General features: G+C 34.2%; 2 protein-coding genes across 2 annotated transcripts; one reads left to right on the top strand and one right to left on the bottom strand.

Moving 5' to 3' along the window:
• Window positions 1-18,554: 18,554 nt before the first annotated feature.
• LOC125817018 (lectin-domain containing receptor kinase VI.3-like) lies at window positions 18,555-20,592 on the top strand. The gene has a single exon (XM_049496606.1). It carries the CDS (start codon window positions 18,570-18,572, stop codon window positions 20,589-20,591), a length of 2,022 nt encoding a protein of 673 aa, XP_049352563.1. The 5' UTR covers window positions 18,555-18,569; the 3' UTR covers window position 20,592.
• A 3,638-nt stretch (window positions 20,593-24,230) lies between these two features.
• Window positions 24,231-27,145, bottom strand: LOC125817014 (importin subunit beta-1). Its single transcript, XM_049496602.1, has 2 exons — window positions 24,729-27,145; window positions 24,231-24,637 (listed from the first exon to the last, which is right to left on the bottom strand). The coding sequence occupies exons 1-2, from the start codon at window positions 27,143-27,145 to the stop codon at window positions 24,433-24,435; spliced, it is 2,622 nt and encodes an 873-aa protein (XP_049352559.1). The 3' UTR covers window positions 24,231-24,432.
• Window positions 27,146-27,403: the final 258 nt, after the last annotated feature.

The following is a 27,403-nucleotide window of genomic DNA, read 5'->3' as shown; positions in this document are numbered from 1 at the left end:
CAGGACACAGAATGAGTTGGCCGATGCTCTGGCCACTATCGCGTCAATAATTAAGCATCCAGATACAAGTTATATTGATCCAGTGGATAAAGAGGTAAAAGAACAGCCTGTCCATTATTCGTATGTTGAAGCGGAACCAGATGATCTGCCTTGGAATTTTGACATTAAGAAGTATTTAGAGGACGGGACTTATCCTGAGAATGCAACGTTCAACCAACAGAAGTCGATACGCCGCATGGCCCTCAATTTCTTTGCAAGTGGGGAAATTCTTTACAGGAGGACTACAGATTTAGGTCTTCTCAGATGCGTTGATGCTAATGAAGCCGCAAAGCTTCTGGACTAGATACATGCCGGAGTTTTTGGTACTCACATGAATGGGCTCACTTTGGCCAGGAAGGTCCTTCGCGCCGGTTATTTTTGGATGACTATGGAGAATGACTGTTGCAAGTTTGTGCAGAAGTGTCATAAATGTCAAGTGCATGGAGATTTGATTCGAGTGCCACCTCATGAACTTAATGCTATGAGTTCACTTTGGCCATTTGTAGCTTGGGGCATGGATGTCATTGGTCCAATAGAGTCAGTCGCCTCTAACGGACATAGATTCATTTTGGTTGCTATGGACTTCTTTACCAAGTGGGTGGAAGCAGCTTCGTACAAGTCGGTAACCAAGAAAGTTGTAGCTGATTTTGTTCGCAACAACCTCATATGTAAGTTTGGAGTACCAGAATCCATCATTACTGATAATGGAGCGAATCTTAACAGTCACTTGATGAGAGAGATATGTGAACAATTCAAGATTACTCACCGAAACTCAACCGCCTATCGTCCCCAAATGAATGGAGCGGTAGAAGCCGCCAACAAGAACATAAAAAAGATTTTGAGGAAAATGATTGATAATCGTAGAGGTTGGCATGAGATGTTGCCATATGCTTTGTTGGGTTACCGAACGACTGTCAGAACATCAGTTGGAGCTACTTCATATTTGCTTGTATATGGAACAGAAGCAGTTATACCTGCCGAAGTTGAGATACCTTCATTGAGAATCATTCAAGAAGCTGAATTCAATGATGCCGAATGGGTCCGCAAACGGATTGATCAGTTAACGTTAATTGATGAGAAGAGAATGGTTGCTGTTTGTCATGGACAATTGTATCGACAGAGAATGATCTGTGCTTTCCACAAGAAAGTAAGAGCCAAAATATTCAAAATTGGTCAGTTAGTTCTCAAACACATTTTCCCTCATCAAGATGAGTATAAAGGGAAATTTGCACCAAATTGGCAAGGACCCTACATGGTTCGCAAAGTATTATCTGGAGATGCCTTAGTCCTGTTGGAGATGGATGGCACCGAATGGCCAAAATCGATAAACTCAGATGCTGTCAAGAGATACTACGTGTGAAGCTTCAGCTTGTATTTCTGTTATTTCCTTGTAATCGTTCTACTTGCTTGTAAGCGCATTATTTAGAATTTATCCCTTTGTAATGAACTACGTTCGACCTGAATTCTCAAGAACGAGATACGTAGGCGGCCTATGTCGGCCTCAATCATCTTCTTTATAAATTTCCTATTTTTGTTAATCCTCGAGAGGGGGAACTACGTTTGACCTGATTCCTGCCTCAACGGGATACGTAGGCGCCATAAGGGTTCGGTCATATTTTCCGTAAGGATTTCTGTTTCGCTTTACAATAGAAACTGGGACAGAATTTTTGAAAGGGACTCAAAAATTCTCGAGAAAAAGATCTTTCCAACAAAGTCAAGACTGAAGTTACTTTGAGATTTGCAACTGGGACAGAATTTTTGAGAAGATCTCAAAAATTCTGTGATTGCTCACTAACGGTTAATAATAAGCCAAGACAGTTAACTGGGACAGAAATTTTGAGATGGCCTCAAAATTTCAACAGGGTTTATCGATAGTTTAGAACAACTTTGAATATTCCCCGACAAGTAATCAGATAGACCTCGAGGCATCAACTTCAAAGACGTTCGCTAAAGCTTGACGTGACATGACACTTGACAGTGACCTTTTCAAAAACATTACTTGTGAAAATCTATTTTTCTGTAAAAACTTTTCTTTCATGTTTTAATTATTTTTGCATAAAAATGTTTTGTCTTATCTATCAAGAAGCGGGAGATCGGAGATATCAACTGGAGATAGCGAGACAAGGAGCAAACAACCGAAGAGATCAACACAGATCAGTTCATTTTTTTTAAAAAAAAAAACTAACAATTTTTCGATGGATGCAGGTCTATAGGTTTACCTCAAAATCAGCATATTCCACCATTCAAGGAATATGAAGAAGTCAAAAAGGCGAATAGCTCCCCAAAATTGACAATTTTTCTGTGGATGCAGGAAATATTTTATGCTGCTTATATCAAAGATCTTAGATTATGAATAACATTATTTCGTTCAATTCCCAACAAGGTGAAGTCCATAATGAACGTACAACTATGTTCAGAGATGGAATGAACGAAAGCCACAAAGAGAGCAATATTATTATTTTCCAGTAACTAAAAATACCTGGAAGACATTTATCTGCATTATATCGTCAGATATGATAATCTTCCTACCCGGAGAGTCACTCATATCGTATTGTCAAATGAGATGATACCGCTACTCCGAGAGTCATTTTTATTTATATTATCGATTGAGACGACATCATTACCTGGAGAGCCATTTATATCATATTGTCAAATGAGATGATACCACTACTTCGATGGTCATTTTATTTATATTGTCGATTAAGACGATATCACTACCCGAAGAGTCATTTATATCGTATTGTCAAATGAGATGATATCACTACTCCAAGGGACATTTTTATTTATCTTGTCGATTGAGACGATATCACTACCCGAAGAGTCATTTATATCGTATTGTCAAATGAGATGATACCACTACTCTGAGGGTCATTTTATTTATATTGTCGATCGAGATGATATCGCCACCCAAAAAATACCCCAAAAGATCACCTATGTTGCTCGATGAAGCATTATCTTCGTTCAGTACCGGGGACGGCGTCATCAAAAGAAATCATGCATTGCAAGAGAAAGATTCATGCATCGCGGGAAAAAGGTTCATGCATCGCGAGAAAAGAGATTCATGCATTGCAAGAGAAGATTCATGCATCGAGAGAAGAAATCACGCATTGCAAGATAAAGAAATCATGCATCGCGGAGAAGTCATGCATTACAAAAGAAGAAAGTCATGTATTGCAAGAGAAAGAAGTCATGCATTGCAAGAGAAAGATTCATGCATCGCGGGAAGAAGATTCATGCATCGCGAGAAAAGAGATTCATGCATTGTAAGAGAAGATTCATGCATCGCGAGAAAAGAGATTTATGCATAGCAAGAAGGAGAAACCATGCATAGCAAGAGAAAAGTCATGCATCGCGGGAGAGAGATTTATGCATAGCAAGAAGAAGAAACCATGCATAGCAAGAGAAGGATTCATGCATCGCGAAAAAGAAATCATGCACGCGGAAAAGAGTAACGCATCGCAAGAGAAATGAGTTATGCCTCACAAGAGAAAGATTTACCAATCACAAGAAGATCAACATCAACTGCATCATTTTTCTTTGCAAAAACGACATCAAAAGAACTATCAACATATTACATCAACCTATTTTATTAATTTGACATCAAAGAAAGAGTACACTGAAGACTATATTGCAAATAAAATCTTCAAGCTTTATTTGCTTTACGTCAAACCCGATGGAGTTGACATCAAATGTTCAAGGAGAGCAATTAAGTGTCAACATGATAAAAGACATTATCCCTCCATTTGAATTGCATTGTATGCTAATGAGTTTTATCTCAGTCTTTGTCGAGAACATCCGGAAGGATGAATTCTCCGAAAACAAACCACAGGTGCAGACGACATCAAAAAGGATGCAGTACAACGTGGAACTTTTTCTTAGCAGCGAACTGGGACACAGTCCAAAAAGGAAGGCCAAAATCTTAGGACACGATCAGAGAAACGACTTCCACCACAATCAAGCCACACCCCTATCAGAAGGCATGTGGGTTTTTCTTTAGGTTTCCTGGTTTCAATTTTGCATCTGGAAATTTTTTGTCTCTACCGGAAGCGGCTTTCCAATCTGAGTGATAATCCACCAAGGGCTTTGAAAATTATGTCTGTGCAAGTTCTTAATTATGGGTGTGGAGTGCACCACATTTATGGCTAAGAGGTTGCAAGCCTCTTTTCATACTCGACTTATTTGTCGCTCCTCCAAAACCAAAGGTTATCTTGCATAATAGATTTCTTTTTCAATCGATTGAGTCGAACTACAAGTGGCCTGAAGTCTCATATAACCTGAGATATGTAGGAAACCCACTTCTGGGGTTCGACCATAATTCCTAAAGATCGTACCAAAAACCCCTTTTTCAGAAAGATGAAGATATGGTCGGTCAAAATTGGATTAGTCAAATTAATTTTCCTCGAATTTCTTGTATCAATTCAAGTAAAATGAGGGACAGTTGTTGACACCTAATTTTGACCCTCCCCGATAATAATTAATTTCGAGCTTCTTAATTTTCAAATGATTTTAAGTAATTAATTTTAGAAATTTTGAAAAAGAAAATATAATAGAATAATTTGCAAGTTGTTTCAAATAGTTTGTCACTTGTTATAATTTTTAAATAATAATATGCCTTTTATATAATTAGTGTATTTTATAAATATTGGAAAATCGTCTCAAAAAGATTTTGTTTAATTAGATATTTGGTTAGTTTGTTTAGTTATCTAATAGTTTACAATTTTGAGTTAATTAGTTAGATTTTAATTAAGTTAATTATTATATAATTATGTGTCTAATTAGTATATTTTATGAATGTTCAAAAATTGTCTCGAAAGGATTTTAGCTTTATTTAAATATTTGGTTATTTAATCGTTTATATTGTTAAAGTAATTAGTTTATAATTAAGTTAATTATTTTACTTCGTTAAGATTAAGAAGCTCGTTAATTAATTAATATTAATTCATTTAGATTCTAGCCGAATTCACAATCTCTAAAGCTATTTCCTAAATTTAATCTAACTCACCTCACCATAAACCCATTTAAGAACCATTTTGGGCCATTTCTTAATACCAAAAATCGGCCCAATTCCCTTTATAACCCAGGCCCAACAATTCTCCAATGACCAGCAGCCCACCATTCCAATAATTCCATACATTACATTCAACAATAATACATACGGAAAACCAAAAAAAAATAAAAATAACGTGACCCCACCTTCCCAACTTCATCTTCTCTACGGCAAAGCAACCCAGTACTGTTCCAGCAGTGCGATTCAGGCAACCAGACACACGAAATTGTCCTCACCAGCACGAGATAAGGCCACGTTGCACCCCAGGACGTTGGAATCGATCCAAGGCGTCCATCTCCCCTTTCCTCTTCCGAAAAGGGGCAAATTTCTCAGAAAAAGTTGTCTCTCCGGAATTGTGAAAGATTTCTTTTGAAGTTTGAAATTCAAATGAACCCTTGAATCGGAATTCTATCTGTTTCCCCCCCCCCCCCCCCCCCCATTTTTGGGACCCTAATTTCGCCTTTAAATACCCTCATCTCCATTCATCAGGGGAATTTTTTGGGAAGAGATTTTAATTGAAAAAAAATTAGAGTCAAGAAAGGGGGATTTTTTTTGGGGGCTTCCACTAATACAGAGAAATAGTTTAAAGGAAAATATATAAAAATGCATACGAAACACACTCCAAAGTAGAGAAGATAACTGATTCGAACTCCGGTTCCTTTCTTGTTCGATCAAAAAGCTCTTTGATTGTGGTGGTGGAAACCTTTTCAACTCGTCGTCTCAGTTCCGCTACTCCTAAGAAGGTAATACTTCTGTTTTTTTTTTGTTTTTTTTTTCTTTTATTACGGCTTCTCTTTGTGTTCTAGATTTTGTTTCGTGCTATGTAGAATCCCATCGCCTAGTGAAGTAGTCTATTTGTTTACGCTTGTTTCAAGTATTACTTAGTTTGAAGTGTTTTTCTCTTGTGCTTTCAGGCTATTTCTTGTTTAGCCTCGATTTCTAGCTTAGTGCCTCGCTTGTTTATATGTTAGTTGCTACGTGTCTTTGACCACTGGTTTTACAAGAAAAGTGTAATTTCAATATATATGTTTGCTCTAGCCTCTTTTTGTGATTAGGATGTGGAAATCAGTGTGTGATTGGTGATAAACCTCTGTAAAGAACCATTGGTTTGTTCTCTTCGGTTTTCCGATTCTTGTTTGTTCTTGTTGATTAACCGTTAGACTTCCTAAATGTCTGGTATCTTTTGTTAGCTTTCTTTTACTTGTGATGTCCTCGGTAGGCTGTGTGGTTAAATAGCCATGGTTTCATAGGTTTATATAATATTCATATTTGTCACTTAATTTATCCCTTGCTTCTCTTAAATTTAAAGAGTTAAAATTCATCCGTGAGTGTTGTTTTGACTTGATTTTATTTTCAATCACTTGTTCATGCTTATTTCTAGATTAATTAGCTTAAATATGCTTACTGTTGTGAGGTTTTGTTTCACTTCAATTTTTAATTACTGAGAATAATGATTCAACAGTGTAGAACTCGACTCAATTTGTTATGGTTTGTTTTCGTTAAAATCTAGTTCTAGTAATTAAGCCTTAAGATCCCATTTGTCCTTAGATTTTGTTAACTATATGTTATTTTGCTATTTATGATCAAAGTTTAAATGATCCTAATCCCATTTTTCTGCCTGTCGCCTTTTCCCTGTGACCACTGCCCATATATATATATATATTATTTATTTATGACCCTCATTTAGTGTTATCTCGTCATGTGAGGTTAGATTAAATCTAAATGAAGATTCTTCAAGTATTGTGTGCATTTCTTTGTCATTCTTGTATGACCGTGGTATAATAAACTAAGCACATGCATTTTTTCCTTATTTCTATTTTATGTGTCTTGGTTGCTTTATATAGATTTAAAGTGTGCTCTATTACTAATGTTTATCTTGTTTCATTATTTGTCATGTTTGAACCGGCCTCTTCGAGTCCTTGGAAACTCACCTTCCTTGCCTTTCATTGATTGGGCCTTAGAGGCCTAATTATATTTTCTCGATCGAGTCAACTCCATTTTCGAGTTAAAGAAATTGAAGAACAGGTTCCCGAAGGATAAGCAAGGCTAGAAATTAAATTTACAGGTTTCGAAAAGCTAAAGAAAAACAGGTGGTGCAAAAAATGGGCCAAAGGCCAGTAAGACAAATTTAAAATTTATTTGAAGGAGACGAAGGGGCCAAAAGCCCAAAGAATTTTTTTTTCAGCAGGTCCAGTAGGAATAAAAGTGGACAAGGCCCATTTTTGGGCCACCTTTAGATTTAGGACAGGTTATTAAGATTGGGGATTTGGACCAAAGGCCCAAGTTCAATGCTCTTTTCCCTCTCCTATTTATTGTATTTGACTAACACTTCGATTATCTTATGATTTAATTTAATTAAATTTCCCAAGAATGGTCATTTCATTTTATTTTCGAATTAAAGTATATATATTTTATTACTTTTTTTTTTTTTTTTTTTTTTAAGCCTTGTTGACATTTTATGAACTATTCCCCTTTAGAAAATTTCCCTTTAGTTCATTCCCCTTTAAGATGAATAAAATGATAGAAATAGTAGTAGTAATAAAATAATAAGTTAAAATAAATGAGTTATTTACTTAGTTAAAATTTCAAAAATTAGTTAAAATAAATGAGTTCTTTACCTACTTATAATTTCAAAAATTAGTCAAAATAAATGAGTTCTTTTACTTAGTTAAATTTTCAAAATTATTCAGAGTCGTGATGAATAATTTTTACTTAATTAAAATTTCAAATTTAGTCAAAATCATTTTTGGTCAAATCGCCGGTCAACCGCAAGTTAGCGGTCATTCCGAGGGCCTAACACCTTCTCGGAATGTACATTGAACTTCGAACCCTTTTATTTTCAATTGATTTTATCTGTTTAAATCTTTTGAAAACCTTAAGATTTTCTTGATTTTTACTAAAAAAAATAAGTGGCGACTCTGTCCTTTCGAAAATTCGATTTCTCTTAAACCATAAGTTTGATCGATTTTTCGAAAACTTAGTCATTTTCCTTTTATATATATTTCCTAATAAAACAAGCTTTATTTTAAATCATCATTTTAAACTCTATATATATAATAAAGTTCAATATAGAAGAGGTGATGTGGCATGCCTCTTTGATCAAGAATCATGTTTATCTTTTTTCTCCATTTTTTTGACTTTTTATTTAATTTTATTTCAATTATTATTATTTTAATTATTTTTAAAGTTATTTCCATAACTCACATCTCCATAAATTATGTTATAAAATTGATTTTTTTTTTAACTCTCTTAATTATGAAAAAAAAAAAACCTCAAAAGTCCCTCATTTAATTAATATTTTCCTACGCTACTACTACATCCATCCAATTCAAGCTATATGTTCCTCTTAAATTACCCATAAATGGGTACTTTAAAGTTTCAGGTTTTTAATCTTTGGTTACCTAATATTATTACTACCTATTAAACGCCTTTATTATTCATTAATTAATACAATATTACATATTGCTTATAGTAAAAATATATAAATAGCACCAAAATACGCTCTGCAATTATTTTCCATCTTCCATGCAATAAGTAATAGATTGATTTCATGTTACTTCTTTAATCAATCGTATTTTGTCTTTTCTTCTGATGACAAATTATAAGTTCTTTTGAATGTTTTGGTGTTTTTTTAAAAAATATGATATTATATTATCACTTTTGATATATGATTGTGATATTTTTTACAAATTATGAATAGGTGAAATAATGGAGTGATATGTTGATTTAATTTTACATGTTTATTATTTGATAAGTTCGATCTTCTTCTTTTTGTCATCTTCAAAATGTATGAATTTTCATAAATCAAAAGTATGTTTTCCTTCCTGGTTATTAAAGTTTTTGGTGTCCAATAATTTTCTCTCCCTCTTAGGAATAATTTATCTTCTCATTGCTTTATCTTGTATTTTTATGTAACATACAAAACAAAGAAAAGTCACAAAGAGAATTTTAAGTACAAAGGTCGAAGGACTATTCGATTCATTAAGGGGCATAACGGCACTCTCGCCCAGTGACATTTCCGAACCTAGCAGCAGACGGACGGGCTGTGCCTAAATTCAGACTGTACCAGACTCTTCTTTGTTTGAGTTGCTCCCAGGCACGTAGGCCGAAGATCTCACTTGTCCTGGACAAGTACATAGAGATCTTCGTGGGACCGTGGAGGGAGTCTCAATCGATCTTTTCTAGGATTATGCAACATTATCTTACAATTATAATCATTAAAAAATAAAAATAAATAATACGAAATTAAGGTGAATCAAGATCTGAGACAAAGGAAAGGAGAGATATTTATCAACATTTATATAGGTCGAAGAAGTGTTGTAACATTATTATTTTTTTGGCCAATTTTATTATTTATTATTATAACTTTTCCTACAATTTTATTTACTTATTATTCTAAAAAATAAATATGTTAATTATTATTGCATCCTCTCATTTCATAATAATAATTATATTTATTACTATCCTCCTAAAATGTGTTTAAGTTCAATTATTATAATCATATGATTATATTGTATGTTTGTTGTGATTGTTATAGAAATATATGTGTAATTTAATATTCACAGTTATAGTACAATATATAAATATCGATAAAGATCTTATGATCTAGGCAGAAGATAAAAGATGAATGTCACTCCAATTTTCATGAACTTTTTATCCTTCTGTCAAGTATGGTATATTAGCATCTATTTGTGAAATCAATACAAATAATTACATAAAAGTGTGAATAAATGAAGGATAAAGAATAATTATAAAACAAACATTTGAGAGGAAATTATCGAAGGAAAATGAAACTTGAAAAAGGGAGAGGAGGAAAGTAATGCAAAAGTAAAGTAAAAATAAACTTTCAGCAAAGAAGGTAGTTTTTATGGATTTGAAATAGTATTAATGTGCAATTAAATTGTAAGAAATTTAATTTGAATCTGGTTTTTTATTTGAAATAGTATTAGTTTATGGATTTGCACATCACATTTTTTTCAAACAAAAAATACAAGATCAAACTCTATTTTTTTAGATTATTTATAATATTGAGCTATTTTTAAATCACAAGTTTAGAAATTTTTTATCGCGCGGGTGCGCAGATAAGTTCCCTAGCAATCTTTATAAGTTAAATCAAAAGATAACGATATTCTGACAATATATTAAATATATTATTAATCCAACAAAAAATAATCTAACACACATTTTAACGATAGTGCGAAGCGCGGCCACATTACCTAATAAAGATTAATAATGTTTCTACTTATTTTTATCATGATTTAAATTTGTAACCTATTAATTAATGGTGAAAATGTTCAATTTTTTGGGTAAATTTTACTTGTCTAAATAATTTCATTTTGTTCTTATTCCATGGAATATTAAATACTAGTTAACTTGGCCGCGCGATGGTCGACCTTATTAAATTTATAAGTTATTATTTGTTTAATATTCAAAGTTATAAATGTTTTAAAAATATATATTTCTTAACTTTTATATTCGTAAAAGATCTTATTTCAAGTTTTAATACATTTCATTATTTCTACGTAATTTTATTCTCATCGACTCTTATCATCCAAGATTTGGTTCCTAGTTAATTATATTAACAAAAAAATGCAAAAGAAAAATTAGTACCCCTAGTAACACTTCTTCTTTTGTAGTTGGAGTAATAATATTCTTTTGGTGTTGTATTTCCGTATTTTTCACAGTAGTAACATTTTTTGTATCAATAAAAAGTTGTATGAACGATTCTTTGCACCTTACCTATTAGTAGTATTGTGAAGTGGTATTATTATGTTTATTTCATTTTCTATTGTAATAAATTTATAGTTTTAAGATCTCTTAAATACTTGTTTGCAAGATTTATTTTTGATATATATATATATATAAAATGGAAAAGACACAAAAGCTATTATTGATAAGTGAAAGTCATAAATTTATAGAATAAATGGAAAAATGAAGAAGTAAAAATAAAATAAAGGGAAAAATGTCTGAAATATATCCGAACTTCGACTGAAATTATTGTAACAAAACCAAACTTTGGAAAGGATCTTTTACCCCATGCACTATTTAATAATGTATTTTAAAGATATATATGTGTCCACGTGAACATCATAAATATTGCATCATTTCAAATAGTAACGTGTCCACATGGGCACATATATACCTTTAAAATACACTATTAAATAGTGCAGGGGGTAAAAGGTCCTCCATAAAGTTTAGTATCGTAACAACAATTTCGGCCAAAGTTGGAGTATTTTTCAAACTTTTTTCCCTAAAATAAATTAGACAGGGAAACAAATAAACTAAAGCCCCTATATACTTGTAGCCTTAGACATCTCACGAAAATCATCGACCTGAAAAAAAAAACTCCTATAAGCGATTAAAATTCTAAAAAATTACAATTCTTTAAACACAAAGCAAATATATTTATAAATATGAAAGATTTGAGTAGTAACAATTCAGATTCACATTGTAATAAACGACAAATAAAAAATATGATAGTTTAAATAATATCTAAGGAGTAACTAAAAAAGTATACATTTAATACAATCATTTGCCTATTTACACAATAATATGAAGTTGTAAATATTCGAACAAAATGATAACGAATTAAGGATCAAGCACACTGTATACACTGTCTTCATTCTAAATTATACGTTATGTCAACTACAAATTCTAATGTATATATATTCACTTAAAAAAAATCGAAAGTAAAATAATAGATAAATGATACTCACAATTCATCATTTAACACGTAATTTTCGCTTGGTAAAGATCCACTCACTCACAACTTTTTAACTTCATCCCTAACAACATTGCTAGTGAGAAAGAAATGATCTATTAGCATATCCAATTTCTTCCTTTGAGACTTCAATTTTATAAAATTAGTCTTTGTGCCTAACAAACATCCTAGAAGATGGTTTGAAGGGAGAAGAATTATCTAAATTTTATAAAGAGACCATTCATCTCATTAATCACTGTAAAAATATGAACTATGAGCTTGAAAGTTGAGCTCAAGTTATTCATGAATGGTGACAAATATCCCAGAGAGAGAATTATTGAAGAAGATATTTTGGAATTGGGAATTGTATTGATCTAATGTGTTATCAGTACAATAGATACAAATATATAGAGTAGAAATGCTAAGCTAACCGCCTCAACTAACTACACTTGCAAGTTGCATAATTAACCACTAATATAACTGATTGTAACAATATTAACAACCTAAACTGCCACGTGTTAATACTCTCCCACAAGATGGAGGGTGTAAAATGTTGAACACTCCTAGCTTGTTCATCAAATAGGAATGTTGTACTTTACTTAACCCCTTAGTCGGTAAATCGCCATGTTGTTCTTCAGTTCTTTCAATGAGTCCATTCTTGATCCTGTTCCGAATGAAATGATCACAATCTATCTCTATATGCTTTGTACGCTCATAAAATATTAGATTAGAGGCAATTTTTAAGGCAGCCTTACTGTGACTCATAACTAACACTGGATGTGTCACTCTTACTCTCAACTCTTTAAACAAGCCAGTAACCATGTAATCTCAGCCACTATTGAGGCCATATTTCTTTACTCTACTTCTGCAGAGCTCCTTAACACTTTCTGTTGCCTCTCAGATTTCCAAGACACCAATGAACTCTCAAATTTAACTAAGTAGTCTGTCACATACCTTTTAGTGTTTGGGAAAGTCACCCAATTATCTGATCAGTCACAACAACATGTGAGTTCTTGACTATGTAATGAACTCATGAGAATACCTTGCCCTGGTGTAAGTTTCAAGTATCTTACTACTCTGATAGTAGCTAGCTTCCCAATAAGATTGTTTTGGTTGCTACATGAACTAACTAACTCAGTGTTTGCGCAGTATAGCTAATATCTGGCTTTATTATAGTCAAGTATAACAATTTTCCTATTAGTATCTCATAAGCACTAGCATTTGTTAATAAGGCATGATCACCTCGACTTCTTGTTGCTTCATCAAACTCTGTAGTAGTTAACCTGATGTTAGTCTCCAAAGGTGTTGTTGAAGGCTTTGCTCCACCAAGTCCCATCTCTAAGATTAATTCTAACATATATTATTTCCTCTGATTAAAAAAGATTCCAGACTTAGACCTCAACAGCTCTATCCCCAAGAAGTACTTAAGATTTCCTAAGTCTTTTACTTTGAACTGTCTATGAAGTGTTTTCTTTGCATCATTGATCATTCTCTTGCAGCTTCCTGTGATTAGTAGATCATGTACATAGACTAAGATGATGACAGTATTTACCTTCTTTTTCTTTGTAAAGAGTGAAAATAGGCATGATTTCTTTGAATAAATCCATTGCCAACTAATGCATCACAGTCTTGAGACTTGTTTAAGTCCATACGGTGACTTTTTTAGCTTGCACACTTTAGTCTCCTCCTGTCCTCTGAAACCCTCAGGCATTTCCATGTACACCCCCTCACATAAATCACTTTGAAGGAATGCATTAAAGACATTCATTTGGAATAAATGCAAAGACCAATCACCCTTCTTCTTCACGAATTGAACGAGACATTTTCCTCGCGAATGTGAAGAAGGATCACTGGCACTAGCAAATTAAATAAAAAAACTCTAGTATAATGTGATCTCCGCTTAAATGCTAAGAACTCATTTGAGATCCCTCAAGCACAAACCTCTAGTGCAAAACCACTCTCACAATACGTTACAGACCTATATATTGAAATCAATAAACCGAATTGATAAAATGTTGATCATGATCAACTTAAATGAGCTACAAACTCAAGCAATGATCTAAATTACTCTCAAATCCCTTGAGATTTGTGCAGAAAATCTACAAAAATCATAAATCATCCTATGAATCTAATGAAATCGCTAAACTTAGATTCAACCAAATATTGACTTTGATTAAACTTTACAATTCCAAACTAGAATTTCTTAGATCTCCAAATTAAACACATTGATGATCTTCCTGACAACCGTGTCACAAATCTCTATTATTCATAAAGAATAAGATAAAGCTACAGAGAGGGTCAATCGGGGGAAAGAATCTTAAAATACAAAACAATCATGTGGATCATTACAAGGCCAGTCCTCTAAAGTTATGACAAAAATTTATCCTTTACTAGCCATGATTAATAATTTGAATAGAGAAAGTAACATATTTTTTATTCTTTACTAGCCATGATTAATAATCATTAATCACCTCTATTACTCATTGTAACAACGGAAAAGGGTCATATTTGTCATTGTACTTTTAGAAAATGATTATATTTATCCTTCATCATACTGTTTTGATATAGTTGTCATTGTCATTCAACTTTGGGCACATATTTGCTCTTTGACAATTAAGTATCATGTCACAATTTTTATTATCTTATGTGGCTCCTACATAGATATATTTTTAGTATAATTAAAAATTTACTTCTTATTTAATATTTTACCCGTCTCATTTAATAAAACCTAGCTCGTCCAGTTTAAAAATCTGTTTACCCTAACTCTAGTATTCATCCTCTCGCATCACTTTACCCATTAATATATATATATATATATATATAAAAGGTAACACTGCGTACGAAAATCCTACATACGCCACTGCCGCATCAATTTAGTGCACAGGTAGTCATCATGAACAGCTTGAAGCTTAGAATAATATATAACTAGGAAGAAGGTAAGTCTCGAGTCAACATTTTCACCTAGCTAGAGTGCAAAAACCATGTAATCAAGAGAAAGAAAAGTTACAAAATTACTCTAGATTTTCAAGTAGCTAGATACAAGTTCTTGAGCAATGACCAAATAACATCTCTGATTCATCTTCAAGGTTCAAGGTAGCAGATTGGTATCCGTATGAAGACCCTATTCAAAATATATAGTATATTCTATCATGTTGTAAAGTGATGCAAGAGGATTGGGCACTGGAGTTAGGGTTAACGGGTTTTCAAATTGGGTGGGTCGGGTAAAATATTAAATAGAAAGTAAGTTTTTAATTATAAAAAATATATATCCATGTAGGAGCTACATAAGATAAATGGTGACATGATACTTAATTGTCTAAGAGAAAATATGTGTCCAAAGTTGGATGACAAGGATAAATATATCAAAAAAGTATGACAAATACTCCTTCCGTTTCACAAAGAATGGTCTAGTTTGACTTGACACGGATTTAAGAAAATAAAGAAAACTTTTGAATCATGTGGTCCTAAATTAAAGTTATGTCAAATGTACAAAATTGCCCTTTAATCTTGTGGCCTTAAATATGTCACGTGAAAAACTGAAAGTAAAATGTTACCAAAAAAAAGAAATCATTCTTTTTTAAATAGACTAAAAAGGAAAGTAAATATAGTCGTTTTCTAATAGTACAAAAGGCAAATATATATAACTCTTTTCCGTTATGACAAATCATTTATTAACTTTGTGACAAACCTCATTTGATTGGCTATTATCTTCATATCATATGTTAATCTCTATTAATTCGTTGTCTATAAATTCTTTCATTGACTTCACTTTAAAGAAGATCTTTTTTATTAAAAAAAAAGGTGATAAATCATTTAGTCATTATCATGTCATCCATGGACATATTTTTAAGTCCTTTCATTTGGTAGAGACAATATCAAGAGAAATTATTCCTCATATATTATATTGTGCTGAATTTTGTTCTTTATTAAATTTTATTGTCTTCTCGTAGTTTATGTTTGAACAGCAGTTTGTTGAATATACGTTACAGGTAAAATATTCTTAAGAATAATATCTTTGACACCTCTTACTTACGTTTCAAACTATGAAAAAATTGAAGTATTTTCCATTAAATTTTCAACATTTCAACATCTGTTATTAACCACTCAAATTCTTAATAATAAATTTTACTAGATGGAGAAACACATTTCTAGATGAAGAATCACCACTTATAATTAGTTAAGTTAGGTGAAGGGGAAACTTCAAATTCACAATCAATGCAAGACTTGTATATTTCTAACGCAAACAAAAATATTAGTCATACAAACATGGACCACTCCTTTCTCCATCACTTGCAAAATACACAGTAACCCTTAACCATACGGCACTGATATTTTCCCTGGAATTTCTTCACTGTCAACGTTTGAATTAGACAATTAGTTATTCATCAATTAAATGACACACGGTTTCAACAAGAGCCGTAGATCTTATTCTTAATGTTTTGGTGTAATCATCTCATCATTACCCAAGTTGGTACAACTAATTTATACTTCCTCTGTCTCTAATTACTTATCCATTTTTTCTTTTTTAGTTGTCTCTAATTACTTGTTTATTTTGATAAATTAAGAAACGATAATTTTTTTTACGTATTATACCCTTAATTAATTACTTTGAAAAAAGGTAGAACTTCTTGAAAATCTTAAGCTTTTAATTCATCCACTTCATAATTAATATGAGTAAAATGATAAATTCACTATGTCAATAATTGTTTTTTTAATTGGTATGCCAATTTAAGAGTGGACAAGTAATTAGGGACAGAGGGAATATTAATTCATTGTGTATGATCCATTAAAGGAGAAACGTTATTTACTAAGGAGTTTTTTCATTCTTAGGATTCGAACTCGAGTCACAACGCACGTTGAAAATTTTCAAGTTCGTCATGCCGAAATATCACAAGTACCGCCTTTTTTTTGGGCCATCGCACGGAAAATTATAACTAAAATTCTTTTTATCTAACATTAACTAGGAACAACATGTATTTAAAGAACCTTTTACTAAGATCAATGTAGTTGTATGTAAACCAAAGGCAATAGCATGATGAACCAAGAAGTTACTTTAAATATTCAATTTTTAAACCTATTTAAGTTCGGCAACTTAAACTTATAGAATAACTTAAGAATCATTCATGTTCTTTCATAGTTATTGAAAAGTTTTGAATCCATATTTATGAATTTGAACTAATCATTTGGTTCAAAATCTTTAACTCGGATAAAATTATTAAGTTAGGATTATTTTTGAGATTTTACAAGTATCAAAAGAATTTTATTTAAATTTCAAATAAGATTTTTCAAGTAACAAATTTTCTTTTATAATTGGCCAAGCTTTTAAAATTCGTTGGTCAACCGCGCGTAAGCGGACCTTTAAGGTGTATAAAACTTTGCTTAGAAGATTGTTTGAACCCTTACCCAACTCTGATTTATTTCAAAGCTACATTTTTCAAATTGTTTTCTTAATTTTCCTAAAATTAAGTGGCGACTCTATTATTATTTTCAAAATTAATAAATAGCCCAAGTTATAAAACGTTTCTAACTTAGTTTAAAAATGGATTGTAACAGAATGCCTATTATTAAGAATTAACCGCTTAGGCATCAACCTAGAAAGAATCAATTTAGATTTAATCTAATAGCAATTTCCTTTTTGTAGTACCCTACCCTTAGGGAAATTCGAATCACTGTTGCCTTCTTGAAAAGAGATGTCCTAAATTACTAGACGGTGGGGACCCACTTGATCAATGGCCATCATACTATGATCGTACCATGGTTATTCTATATAAGTCATAAGACGTCAATTAATTAATTTGATTATCTATCTACCAAGAAAGATAATATTATGATTAGGTGGAATGATTAAGTATCACTAAACAATCATATAATTAAGTTTAGTACTATCATAGTATCATTAGGCAACTGTGTAGTTTGTTTGCCTTTTCATGAATAGTTTATTACGTTATTTATTATTATATTATATATACATGGAATGCTTTCTATCCTCATTAGTCAGTTGATGAGTGAAGGGTACACAGGATAAAAATAATTAAACATGGGTTTGACATTTAATAACACATGTTTTGTATATACTAAAACTAAATTGAACTCCTAAGAACAATTCTTAGCCTAATTAAACTAGAGATTTTTAAGTAGAAAAAATAAATGCACTTAATAGCCTAATGTCTGAACCATTCAGATTCAAACCTCCATTAAGCGCAAACAATTAAGGTCTTAGACTACCAATTCAAACACTCCCAATATACAAAATCAACTTAATAGAACCACTTAAGTCTATGTGTGGATCTTCTTGCTTGTTTGTTATTCTAGAAAAGTTGAATAGTTCAAAAATCAAAGTCCAAATCATCCTTTTAAGTTATGGTGTATATAGCAACCCTTTTACCCCCTCTCGCATGTGCTACTTCAAGGTCAACTTATAACGACTTAACTTTGATATGATTATTTCTCTTTTAATTAAAGATTCTTTGGATACTTTTTTTTTTTTACCCTCCCTAGGAGCTCCCATCCCTTTTGCTCCCTTGGTGACTCGAACTCGTAACCTTCGGGTTGGAAATGAGGGATGCTTATCATTCGAGCAACTCCCTCTCGTCGGTTCTTTGGACACTCAAACTTCCAATTCCCATTTTTTTTGCCTGTTTCAAAGTCTCTCCATGAATTAATGAGGAAGCATTGGCTTTGAAAATACAACCTCATTTCCATATAAAGTATGTTATAATTGTCTCTTTAAATTGAATATAAATATTGCACAAAAACTTAACAATTTGTACTTCCAACGACTCAATGGACAATTCCTATAGCCTAGTTATTCTTGCATTGATCTTTTTCCCTATTCTTGTGAGAGCTCAATCTTTTGATTTTGCTTACAATGGATTCAATAATTTAAATATCATTAGAGATGGAGTTGCAAGTATCAATCCAAGTGGTGCACTTAAGCTCACTAATAGATCAAATAATGTTATAGGTCATGCTTTCCACCCCAATCCTGTACCAATTTTCAACTCCAGTACTAAAAATGTTACTTCATTTAGTACATACTTCGTCTTCGCCATTGTCTCTCTTGAGAAAACCTCTGGTGGCTTTGGATTTGCTTTCACGTTATCTCCATCCCCGGGTTTTCCGGGTGCTCAGGGAGCTCATTTTCTTGGAGTCGTCAACAGGATGAACGATGGCAAGGATACTAACCACATCTTTATGGTTGAATTCGACACTGTGAATGGTCACGATGAAGGTGTGGACACAGATGGAAATCAAATTGGGATTAACAAAAATGGTATGAGGCATATCGAGTCAGAATCAGCTGATTACTATATTAATAGTACTTCTGAAACAAAGCCAGTAAATCTTCAAAACGGAGAATCAATTCAGGCTTGGATCGATTATGATGGAATGAGCAAAGTGGTAAATGTTACTATATCTCCCATAAAAGTTCCGAAGCCAATTAGACCTCTGATCAGTGTGGACGTAGATTTATCTCCTGTGTTGAACGAGACTACGTATGCTGGTTTCTCAGCAGCCACAGGAGATAAAGCAAGCTCTCATTACATCTTGGGTTGGAGTTTTCGGTTGAATGGAGCTGCTGATCCTTTAGATCTTGATAACCTACCTGTTGCCCCATCTGAAGTGGAAAGACCCTCCGAGAATTCCCATCTCAAAAGGGCCTTGATAGGAACATTCTGCTCCATCGTTATCCTGCTCCTTGGGGCATTTTATATCTATAGAAGGATGAGGCTGCATGAAGTTCTAGAGGACTGGGAGCTGGATTGTCCTCACAGGTTCCGATTTAGAGATCTTTACAAGGCAACTAAGGGATTCAAGGAGAGTGAACTAATTGGAGTTGGGGGATTTGGTGCTGTTTACAAGGGTGTTTTACCTACTAATGGAGCCGAGGTTGCAGTGAAGAAGATATCGAGCAATTCTCTCCAAGGAATGAGAGAATTTGCAGCGGAGATCGAAAGCTTAGGCAGGTTAAGGCACAAACACTTGATCAACCTACAAGGCTGGTGCAAGAACAAGAATGAACTTCTCCTAGTGTATGACTTTGTCCCAAATGGAAGTCTTGATTCATTACTTTACAGACAGAAAAGGGACATTGTTCTAACATGGGAACAGAGATTTAACATCATCAAAGGGATTGCTGCAGGGCTTCTTTACTTGCATGAAGAATGGGAACAAGTGGTAATACATCGCGATGTGAAGAGCAGTAACGTCCTAATTGATGGGGAAATGAATGGCCGGTTAGGGGATTTTGGGCTAGCAAGATTATACGACCATGGCAAGAATTCACACACAACAAAAGTCGTTGGCACAATAGGGTACATTGCACCAGAATTAACACGGGCAGGGAAGGCCTCAACGAGCACGGATGTGTATGCATATGGTGTACTACTTCTTGAAGTAGCTAGTGGAAGACCTCCTATTGTCTTTGAACCAGGGAAAGGAGCTTTAGTACTAGCTGATTGGGTGATAGAATGTTTACAACTAGGTAATATTCTTGATGCAGTTGATCAAAGGTTGAATTCAGTCTATGTAGATGAAGAGGTTCAAATGATTTTCAGACTTGGGCTTGTTTGTTCACACCCAAGACCAGAAGCTAGGCCAACAATGAGACAAATAATGAAGTATCTCAATGGAGATGAATCACTTCCAGTTTTTGAGCAGCAGTTGAGCTGTATTGGATCTGATAGGATTGATGAAATCACAGCCAAGTTCTTGGAAGTGTTTTCTACTGATACAATCAATATATCACATCGTTCGCTATCCGTCGGACAGATATCATCTAGTTCACTCCATTCTGGTAGATGAAAACTCACATACACTCTTCTTTTGTTTTGTTTAACCACTTTGTTGGGATTGATTAAGTAGCTTCTATTTACCCAAATCCTGTTTTTCTTCCTCATAATTCTGCAATTTAGATAGGTCATTTATTTCTAGGCTCATTCAGCATTCACAAGTTAACATAATCTCACTTCTATGTCTGCAATATCACTTATCACATCCTATATTTTTGTTTATGTACAAACTTATTTTACTGGAATTCTTGAATGTCTTAAAGATATAGATTCTAATTTAGTTGAATATCATGTTATTTTTAAATATTATCTTGTCACCATATGCTTAATTAAGGAGAAAAGGGTTAAAAACGCCCTTAACGTATTTCAAATGGTTCAAAAATGCCCTCCTTCCATCTTTTGGTTTAAAAATGCCCTCAACGTTTTTTAAGGTTTAAAAATGCCTTTTTTTAATAGCCGGTTGACATGGCAAATGTGACATGAATTTTCTTTACCCATTTCAAAATATATGACCCACTTAGTCTAAAAATTCATTTAAAAAAAATTGACCCAATAGGCTGATCCTTCAATTTATCTGTTCTCCATTCTCTAGTTAATTGCAGCAAGAAAAAGATGGAAGAACTACGATGTTTGGAACAATCAATTTCTTCATGTAGGTAATTGGGGCTCATCTTTGGAATACTGCTAATGAGCTTTTGCGAATAAATTTTTGGGAAAACCAAACAATAAAATATGATATTAATAAGGATTCTCCAATTGCAAGTACGATATACAAGAATAGAGTAATGTCATCAAAGGTGAAAATTGATTACAACCATTTTGGACAACTAATTCTTAGGATTAAAATTCATACAATAACTCTAAGGAATAGTGCATTCAAAAAGCTAGCAATTAACCGAAAAGTTATGCATAAGTAAATCTTTCAAGGGTATTAGTTCGCAGCCGCAATACGGGAAATATCAAGAAGAAGAAGAAAACTGAATCACCGAGCAGCCATAAAAGGAGAATCGAACAGATGGGTCAACTGAGAATCGTGCTAAAATGGAGTTCCAAGGATATGTTAGGTTAATATCTAAATGGGTTTGTGGGTGGGTTTGAGTTTTTGTAACATAGATGGGTCGGGTCATTGGGCTAGATTTTTAAAAAAATAGGTGGACCAATAAGATGAAGTCATTTAATGGCTCAGCATTTGCCATGTCAACATGCTGTTAAAAAAGGACAATTTTAAACCTTACAAAAACATTGAGGGCATTTTTAAACCAAAAGGTAAAAGGAGGGCATTTTTGAATCATTAGGGATAAGTTAAAGGCATTTTTAATCCCTTAATTAAGTGTGGGTGGGTGGAGGGGGCGCTTAGGATTTGATATGAAAATTTCAGTTTGTATTTTCGAATTAAAGAAACTACAATTCAAAACCAAATAATGTCAGACTGGATTGGATATTTTAAGTTTGGTTTTGATATTTCAGATTTGACTTTTGAGCTCTTAGTAATATAAATCAATAGTCTCAATTCACCAAATAATTTGTTGACTAACGGAAAAGGGTTAAAATTGCTCCCGAACTATATGAAATAGACCATTTATACCCATCGTTACATTTTGGGATCAAAAATACCCCTGTTGTTATCCTAAGAGACCACAAATACCCTCAAGAGTTAACACCCCAAATTTTTGTTGATGTGGCAAGCCACGTGGGACTAATCCTTCCACCTAAGCGTTGCCAACTAGGATTCACTACAAAAGAACTAGACCTTTAGCGGCAACAACAGTCGCCACAAAAGGCCAGAAAATCGTCACTAAAAGTTTTTAACATTAAATTCTAATTTTGTATTTTTTTCTTCATTGTTTTTAAAAAACCAAATATGATATCGATTAAGTAGGAGTTTGAAGACACTATATGTTTTATTTTTATGTCATGTAAATGTATAAAATGTAAAATGCATTATATATATATATATATAGTAGGAGATTTGAATCGAGAAGTAATTTTGATAATTTTTCGTAATAATATTGGATGTTTTTAATATGGATATTGCAAGTTATTTATTTTTGAAAATTAGGTCGCAATAAAAAATTAATTATCATATTTTTTTTGTTGAAAAATTAGGTTTTACTAGCAAATAGTTGTTGGAGCCTTAGTCGCCACTAAAAATCACTCATAACCTTTAGTGGCAATATTTTGGGATTTTGTGGTGACTTTGTCGCCACTAAAAGTCAAGTTCTTTTGTAATGAATCTTAGTTGACAATGCTCAGGTGGAGGGATTAGTCCCATGTGGCTTGCCATATCACTAAAAAATTGGAGTGTTAACCTTTGAGGGTATTTGTGGTCTCCTGGGATAACTATGGGGGTATTTTTTATCCCAAAATGTAATGGAAGGTATAAGTGATCTATTTTGACCCTTTTCCGGTTGACTAATGTATGTTGTACTTGAAACCTAAGAGAATAGGTGTAATTTTTGTGTTAATGAACTTTTGTTACATAGATTGTATCATGTCTATTTTTGCTTGTATTTTTACAGCTTTTATAAGTATTCATTTGGAGTTCTTTTTTTGTTTTTGTTGGGGGGGTCTATGCACTAGTCATTTCTTGATTAATTAATAATCCGTTGTGCTTGAAAATCCCCAAAAAGGTACAGTTTGTTTGAGTTGATGAAAAAATGATCGAATTTAAATGACGAGTCTCAGGTTTAACTAAGGAAATGGTAGGAGTTGTTTTGCTATTGATGGCGGTAAAAACACCTGAGGAGCATGTTTGATCAGGTTTTTGTTGTTTTTTCTAAGTGATAGTCAAGAGACCTTACACCTTTTTTCTCAAATACCTTAGTACAACAGCAAAAACTTGATCAAACAAGCACTTTAGCCTATTCTTATCGACATCAATACCATAACTATTCCCACCATTTTCTTTATAAACATGAGATTCATCATTTAAATTCGATCATGCTTCCATTAACTCAAAAAAATTGTACCTTTTCTAGGGTTATCAAACACAATCAATATTAATTAATCAAGAGATGATTAAATCCATAAACTTTTCCCACACCACCGAAAAAAAAAGGAGGTCAAATGAATGCTTGTAGAAGCTGTAAAAACAGAAAAAATAGAATGATACAATCTGTTATAACCAAAGTTCCATTAACACAAAGATTACACCCTTTTCTGGGGTTTTAAAATTTTTAGATTAGGTGGTATTTGCCTGTTCTCTTAGAAATTTAAGCATATTAGCTGCACCTTACTATTTAAATTAGTACAACTAAGAAATATAAATTTCAGAAATTATCTAAAAGAATGAAAACTCACAATGATCTTCAACAGAGAGTAGGGTTGGGCAGTTGGGGCAGGGCGGGCGGTTGAGGGGCAAACCCGCATAAACCCACGAAGATTTTCACCCACCCCGCATGATTTTTATTTTATAAAAAAATTATACCCACCCCACCCCACAAAGGTTGTAACCCACTCCACTCCAACCCACCCCATTGTCATCCCTAGCAGAGAGTAAGAAAGATAGTAGCAGGGGAAAGGTTACCATAATAAATTTTTTGTTTAGATTTGTGAAATCACAGAAAGATGAGTTACTGGAAGCTGATCAAAAGAAAACTGCTGACTTGTAATATTATAGCCTAGACAAAGTTATAACAGCAGGCTACCAAGACAAGGTGACCTTGACACTTGAAGCTACAAGTCTGCATACCAAAAACTTAAAAGGAAGAATTTCAACTTTCATAGCCAACACAAGAGATGCAAGCTTAGTTGATTATATAAACCCCACCTTGGTAACCTGACAACTTCAGCCTCGGCAATATGGTGGGAAAAATACCAAGATTCCTAGATAAAGAGCAACTCTAAGATACAGCTCACCCACAAACAGAGAAGGCGCGCCCAATCATTCCTTGTGTCCAGGTTGCTGTTTCTTTCAGCTGTTCATCATCGGATTGAAGACACTCACCTAACAGCTGTTCGAGAAATGCAGGATCTTTGAATATGGTCTTTGCACTGGAACCAAGAGCATCAGCTAGATCTCCCAACACGGCTACTGCTGCTTTTGTTACACTCTCGTCTCTACAAAAGAACCACAATACACACGTCAGAACTCATAAGTTGCAAATATTTTAAGAGAAATGAAATGTCCATGAAATTCAGTTAACAATACCTTGGGCTGTCTTTGGCAACCAGTTCAATGAACTGCAAGAGATGAGGAGCATGGGGTAACATCAAGCTGGCCTTGGTACTCTTAAATCCTTGAAGAAGTCCAGAGTATGCTTCAAAAATACTGCGCCTGAGCTGGTTGCCATACTCTAGCATTTCATCATCACTATTGTCTAGTTGTGCACACATTTGAGCTGCACTTTGCATCATAGGTAGCGCATACTGAAGGTACTTCTCAAAGTGTTCACCAATAGCAAGCGCAATATCCCCAAAGCAGGAGAATATGGGAGGTTTTACAGATCGGTTAAGTTCACCGCTAGACAAATCTTTAAGAAGAAGAGTCATGATCCCATCACAGTACGGCAAGATCTTGTCATCCAATGCACGGCAAATATCACCAACCACCCCCACTGAGATGGAACAAACCTGGTATTCTTCAAAATTCTGCAGCCCCATCTCAATATACTTGTAAAACTCTGGCATATACTTCAAAAAATCTGATCCAGCTGCATAGGCCAGAGCACCAATAGCAAGCATGGCCTCTTCGTGGACAGTTGAGCTACGACAGGCAAAAACCTTCAGGAACAATGTCATGATCTGGTCAGCAACTTGGAGTATTATAGCCTTGGTTTCATCAGCACTACTTAGCTTCTGAATAATAACCTGGAGTACACCACATAGAGAAGCCTGTAGATCTCCCTGTTTTTCTCTATCATCAGAGGATAAAATCTGAAGCTCAAAAGTTTGTGCCAACTTGTCCATGATAACAGGGCAAAGGTGATTAATAATCTGAGATGTTTCAGAAAGATTAGAGCACCTAACAACTTCATTCAAGGTTTCATATGCTGTGGTTCTGAGCTTAGAACCACTGTCAGTCCGATCAGCCGTTGCAATAAGAGAACTAATAATCTGAGTTATAAATGGAGTGAGCAGAGACGAGCTTGTCCCAGCATCCTCATATCCTTGAGAAAGAAAATAGATAGCCCCACAAACTTTTTCGGCAACATGAGGAACATCTTTTATACTCTCTAACAGCACCTCCACTATTTGTTGGAGATTGGCTGGTGTGATTACTGAGAATCCAGAAGCTGGAGTGTGCAGCAACTCAAAGATGCGGCTAAGAGTCCATGCGGTGGTATCTCTAATGTGCTCATTATTATCCTTCATCGCGTCAAGCAGATGCTTTAATCCAGCATGGACCATGGGAGATAGCTTCTCGATGCTTGGACCTTCAAGTATTGAGCCAAATGCATATATGGCAGCCTCACGTGAGCGCCAATCAGGTTTCATTATGTTAGCCTCCACAAAAGGCATTACGAGGGGAACAACACCATCTCCAACAGTTCTGGCGACAAGACCAAGACATGTTCCACCAGCCATAGCCAGATTCCAGATGTCATCATCCTGATCCTGTTCCTCATCCTGTTTCAATAAAGTTTCTAGCAGCATTGGAACTAATACTCCGAGGGCCTTCTCGATGAAACGGGAATGTTGCACACTGGAATCCCCACTGTCAGGGACCTCATAATCTTGAAGCTCTATCTCTTCATCACAGATAGAACTCCAGAATTCAATTGCTTGAAGGGCAACAGCCTCCTCATCTTCTTTTACTGCTTTAGCTGTCAACTGGAAGAGAGTCTGCATGTAAGGTTCAAGCAACTCGTAATACGTTGATGCAATAGAAACAAGACACTCAAAAGCAGCCTGCCTTAACTGTCCCTCCTTTGCTGTGGCTGCCTCACAGATGACCTTCATAATATAATTTCTCTCCATCTCATTGTCAAAGTTTGTCTGAGCAAAATCCAGAGCATTATACAAAGCTCGAGTTGCAGCGAGTCTGACTTCAACGCTTTCCTCCTCAACATTCATACCTTGCACAACAGCTGTGAGAACAGAGTTTACTTCATCTTGGACAAGATCATGGTGCGATATCTCCTCACACACATAACCAAGTGTTTCCAAGGTTGCCTGTTTCACGGATGCAGGACTTCCTTGTTGTGTCATGTTAACAAGCAATGAACCAATGAGCTCTGGCCATTGTTTCTGAGGAACTTCAATGGAAGCTATTTTAGCAATCACTTGGGAAGCAGTGTGACTTGCCTCGCGTACAGATGATCCAAGACAGCTCAAAAGCAAGCTTTTAATTTGGGACTTACAAGATGAATCAATTGCTAGCCACTGTTGAATAAGCTGTTGTTTCCTGACAGTTTCTTTAGCATCCAGTGAGTTTTTAAGCACAATACCAGCTAGTCTACGAGATTCTGTAGGCTTTCCATCATTTGAGAGCTCAACAGCTAGTGAAAGAAAAAACCCCGGAAGGTTTTGCTCTCGGAACTGACTAAGATTAGATTCTGCCTCGGTCCGAATCTTGGCATCTGCTGATTGAGCAGCCAACAAAAACTGAGTAATCTCAAGAGCCATGTTCCCTACAAATTGAACAAAAGTTAGGTACTGTAGCAGTTTTTAAAAATTCACAAGATATCAAGTAATCAAGCCATACCTTAAAGTAAATTACACGACTCTCTCCTCTAGTGATAAAAGCACAGTAGGTGCAACAAGCAACACTTTAAAATACTCATTCAATTTCACATACAAGGAAACATACTATGACAAGCTCACAACAGTTAAAAGCGCTTGATAACAACAAAATAACAATTCAACAGCGTCTTATCTCTATAA

Source organism: Solanum verrucosum, unplaced genomic scaffold, assembly GCF_900185275.1.
Source record: "Solanum verrucosum unplaced genomic scaffold, falcon-dt-bn FXZP01000094.1, whole genome shotgun sequence".
Lineage (NCBI taxonomy): Eukaryota > Viridiplantae > Streptophyta > Magnoliopsida > Solanales > Solanaceae > Solanum > Solanum verrucosum.
Note: the sequence above shows the minus strand (reverse complement) of the source record. Positions and strands in the feature narration are given on the sequence as shown.

Coding starts and splice junctions, on each gene's coding strand:
- LOC125817014 (XM_049496602.1), bottom strand. CDS start 27,145: ATGGCTCTTGAGATTACTCAGTTTTTGTTGGCTGCTCAATCAGCAGAT. Junction 24,638..24,728: donor GTTGCCAAAGACAGCCCAAG/GTATTGTTAACT, acceptor GTTCTTTTGTAG/AGACGAGAGTGTAACAAAAG.
- LOC125817018 (XM_049496606.1), top strand. CDS start 18,570: ATGGACAATTCCTATAGCCTAGTTATTCTTGCATTGATCTTTTTCCCT.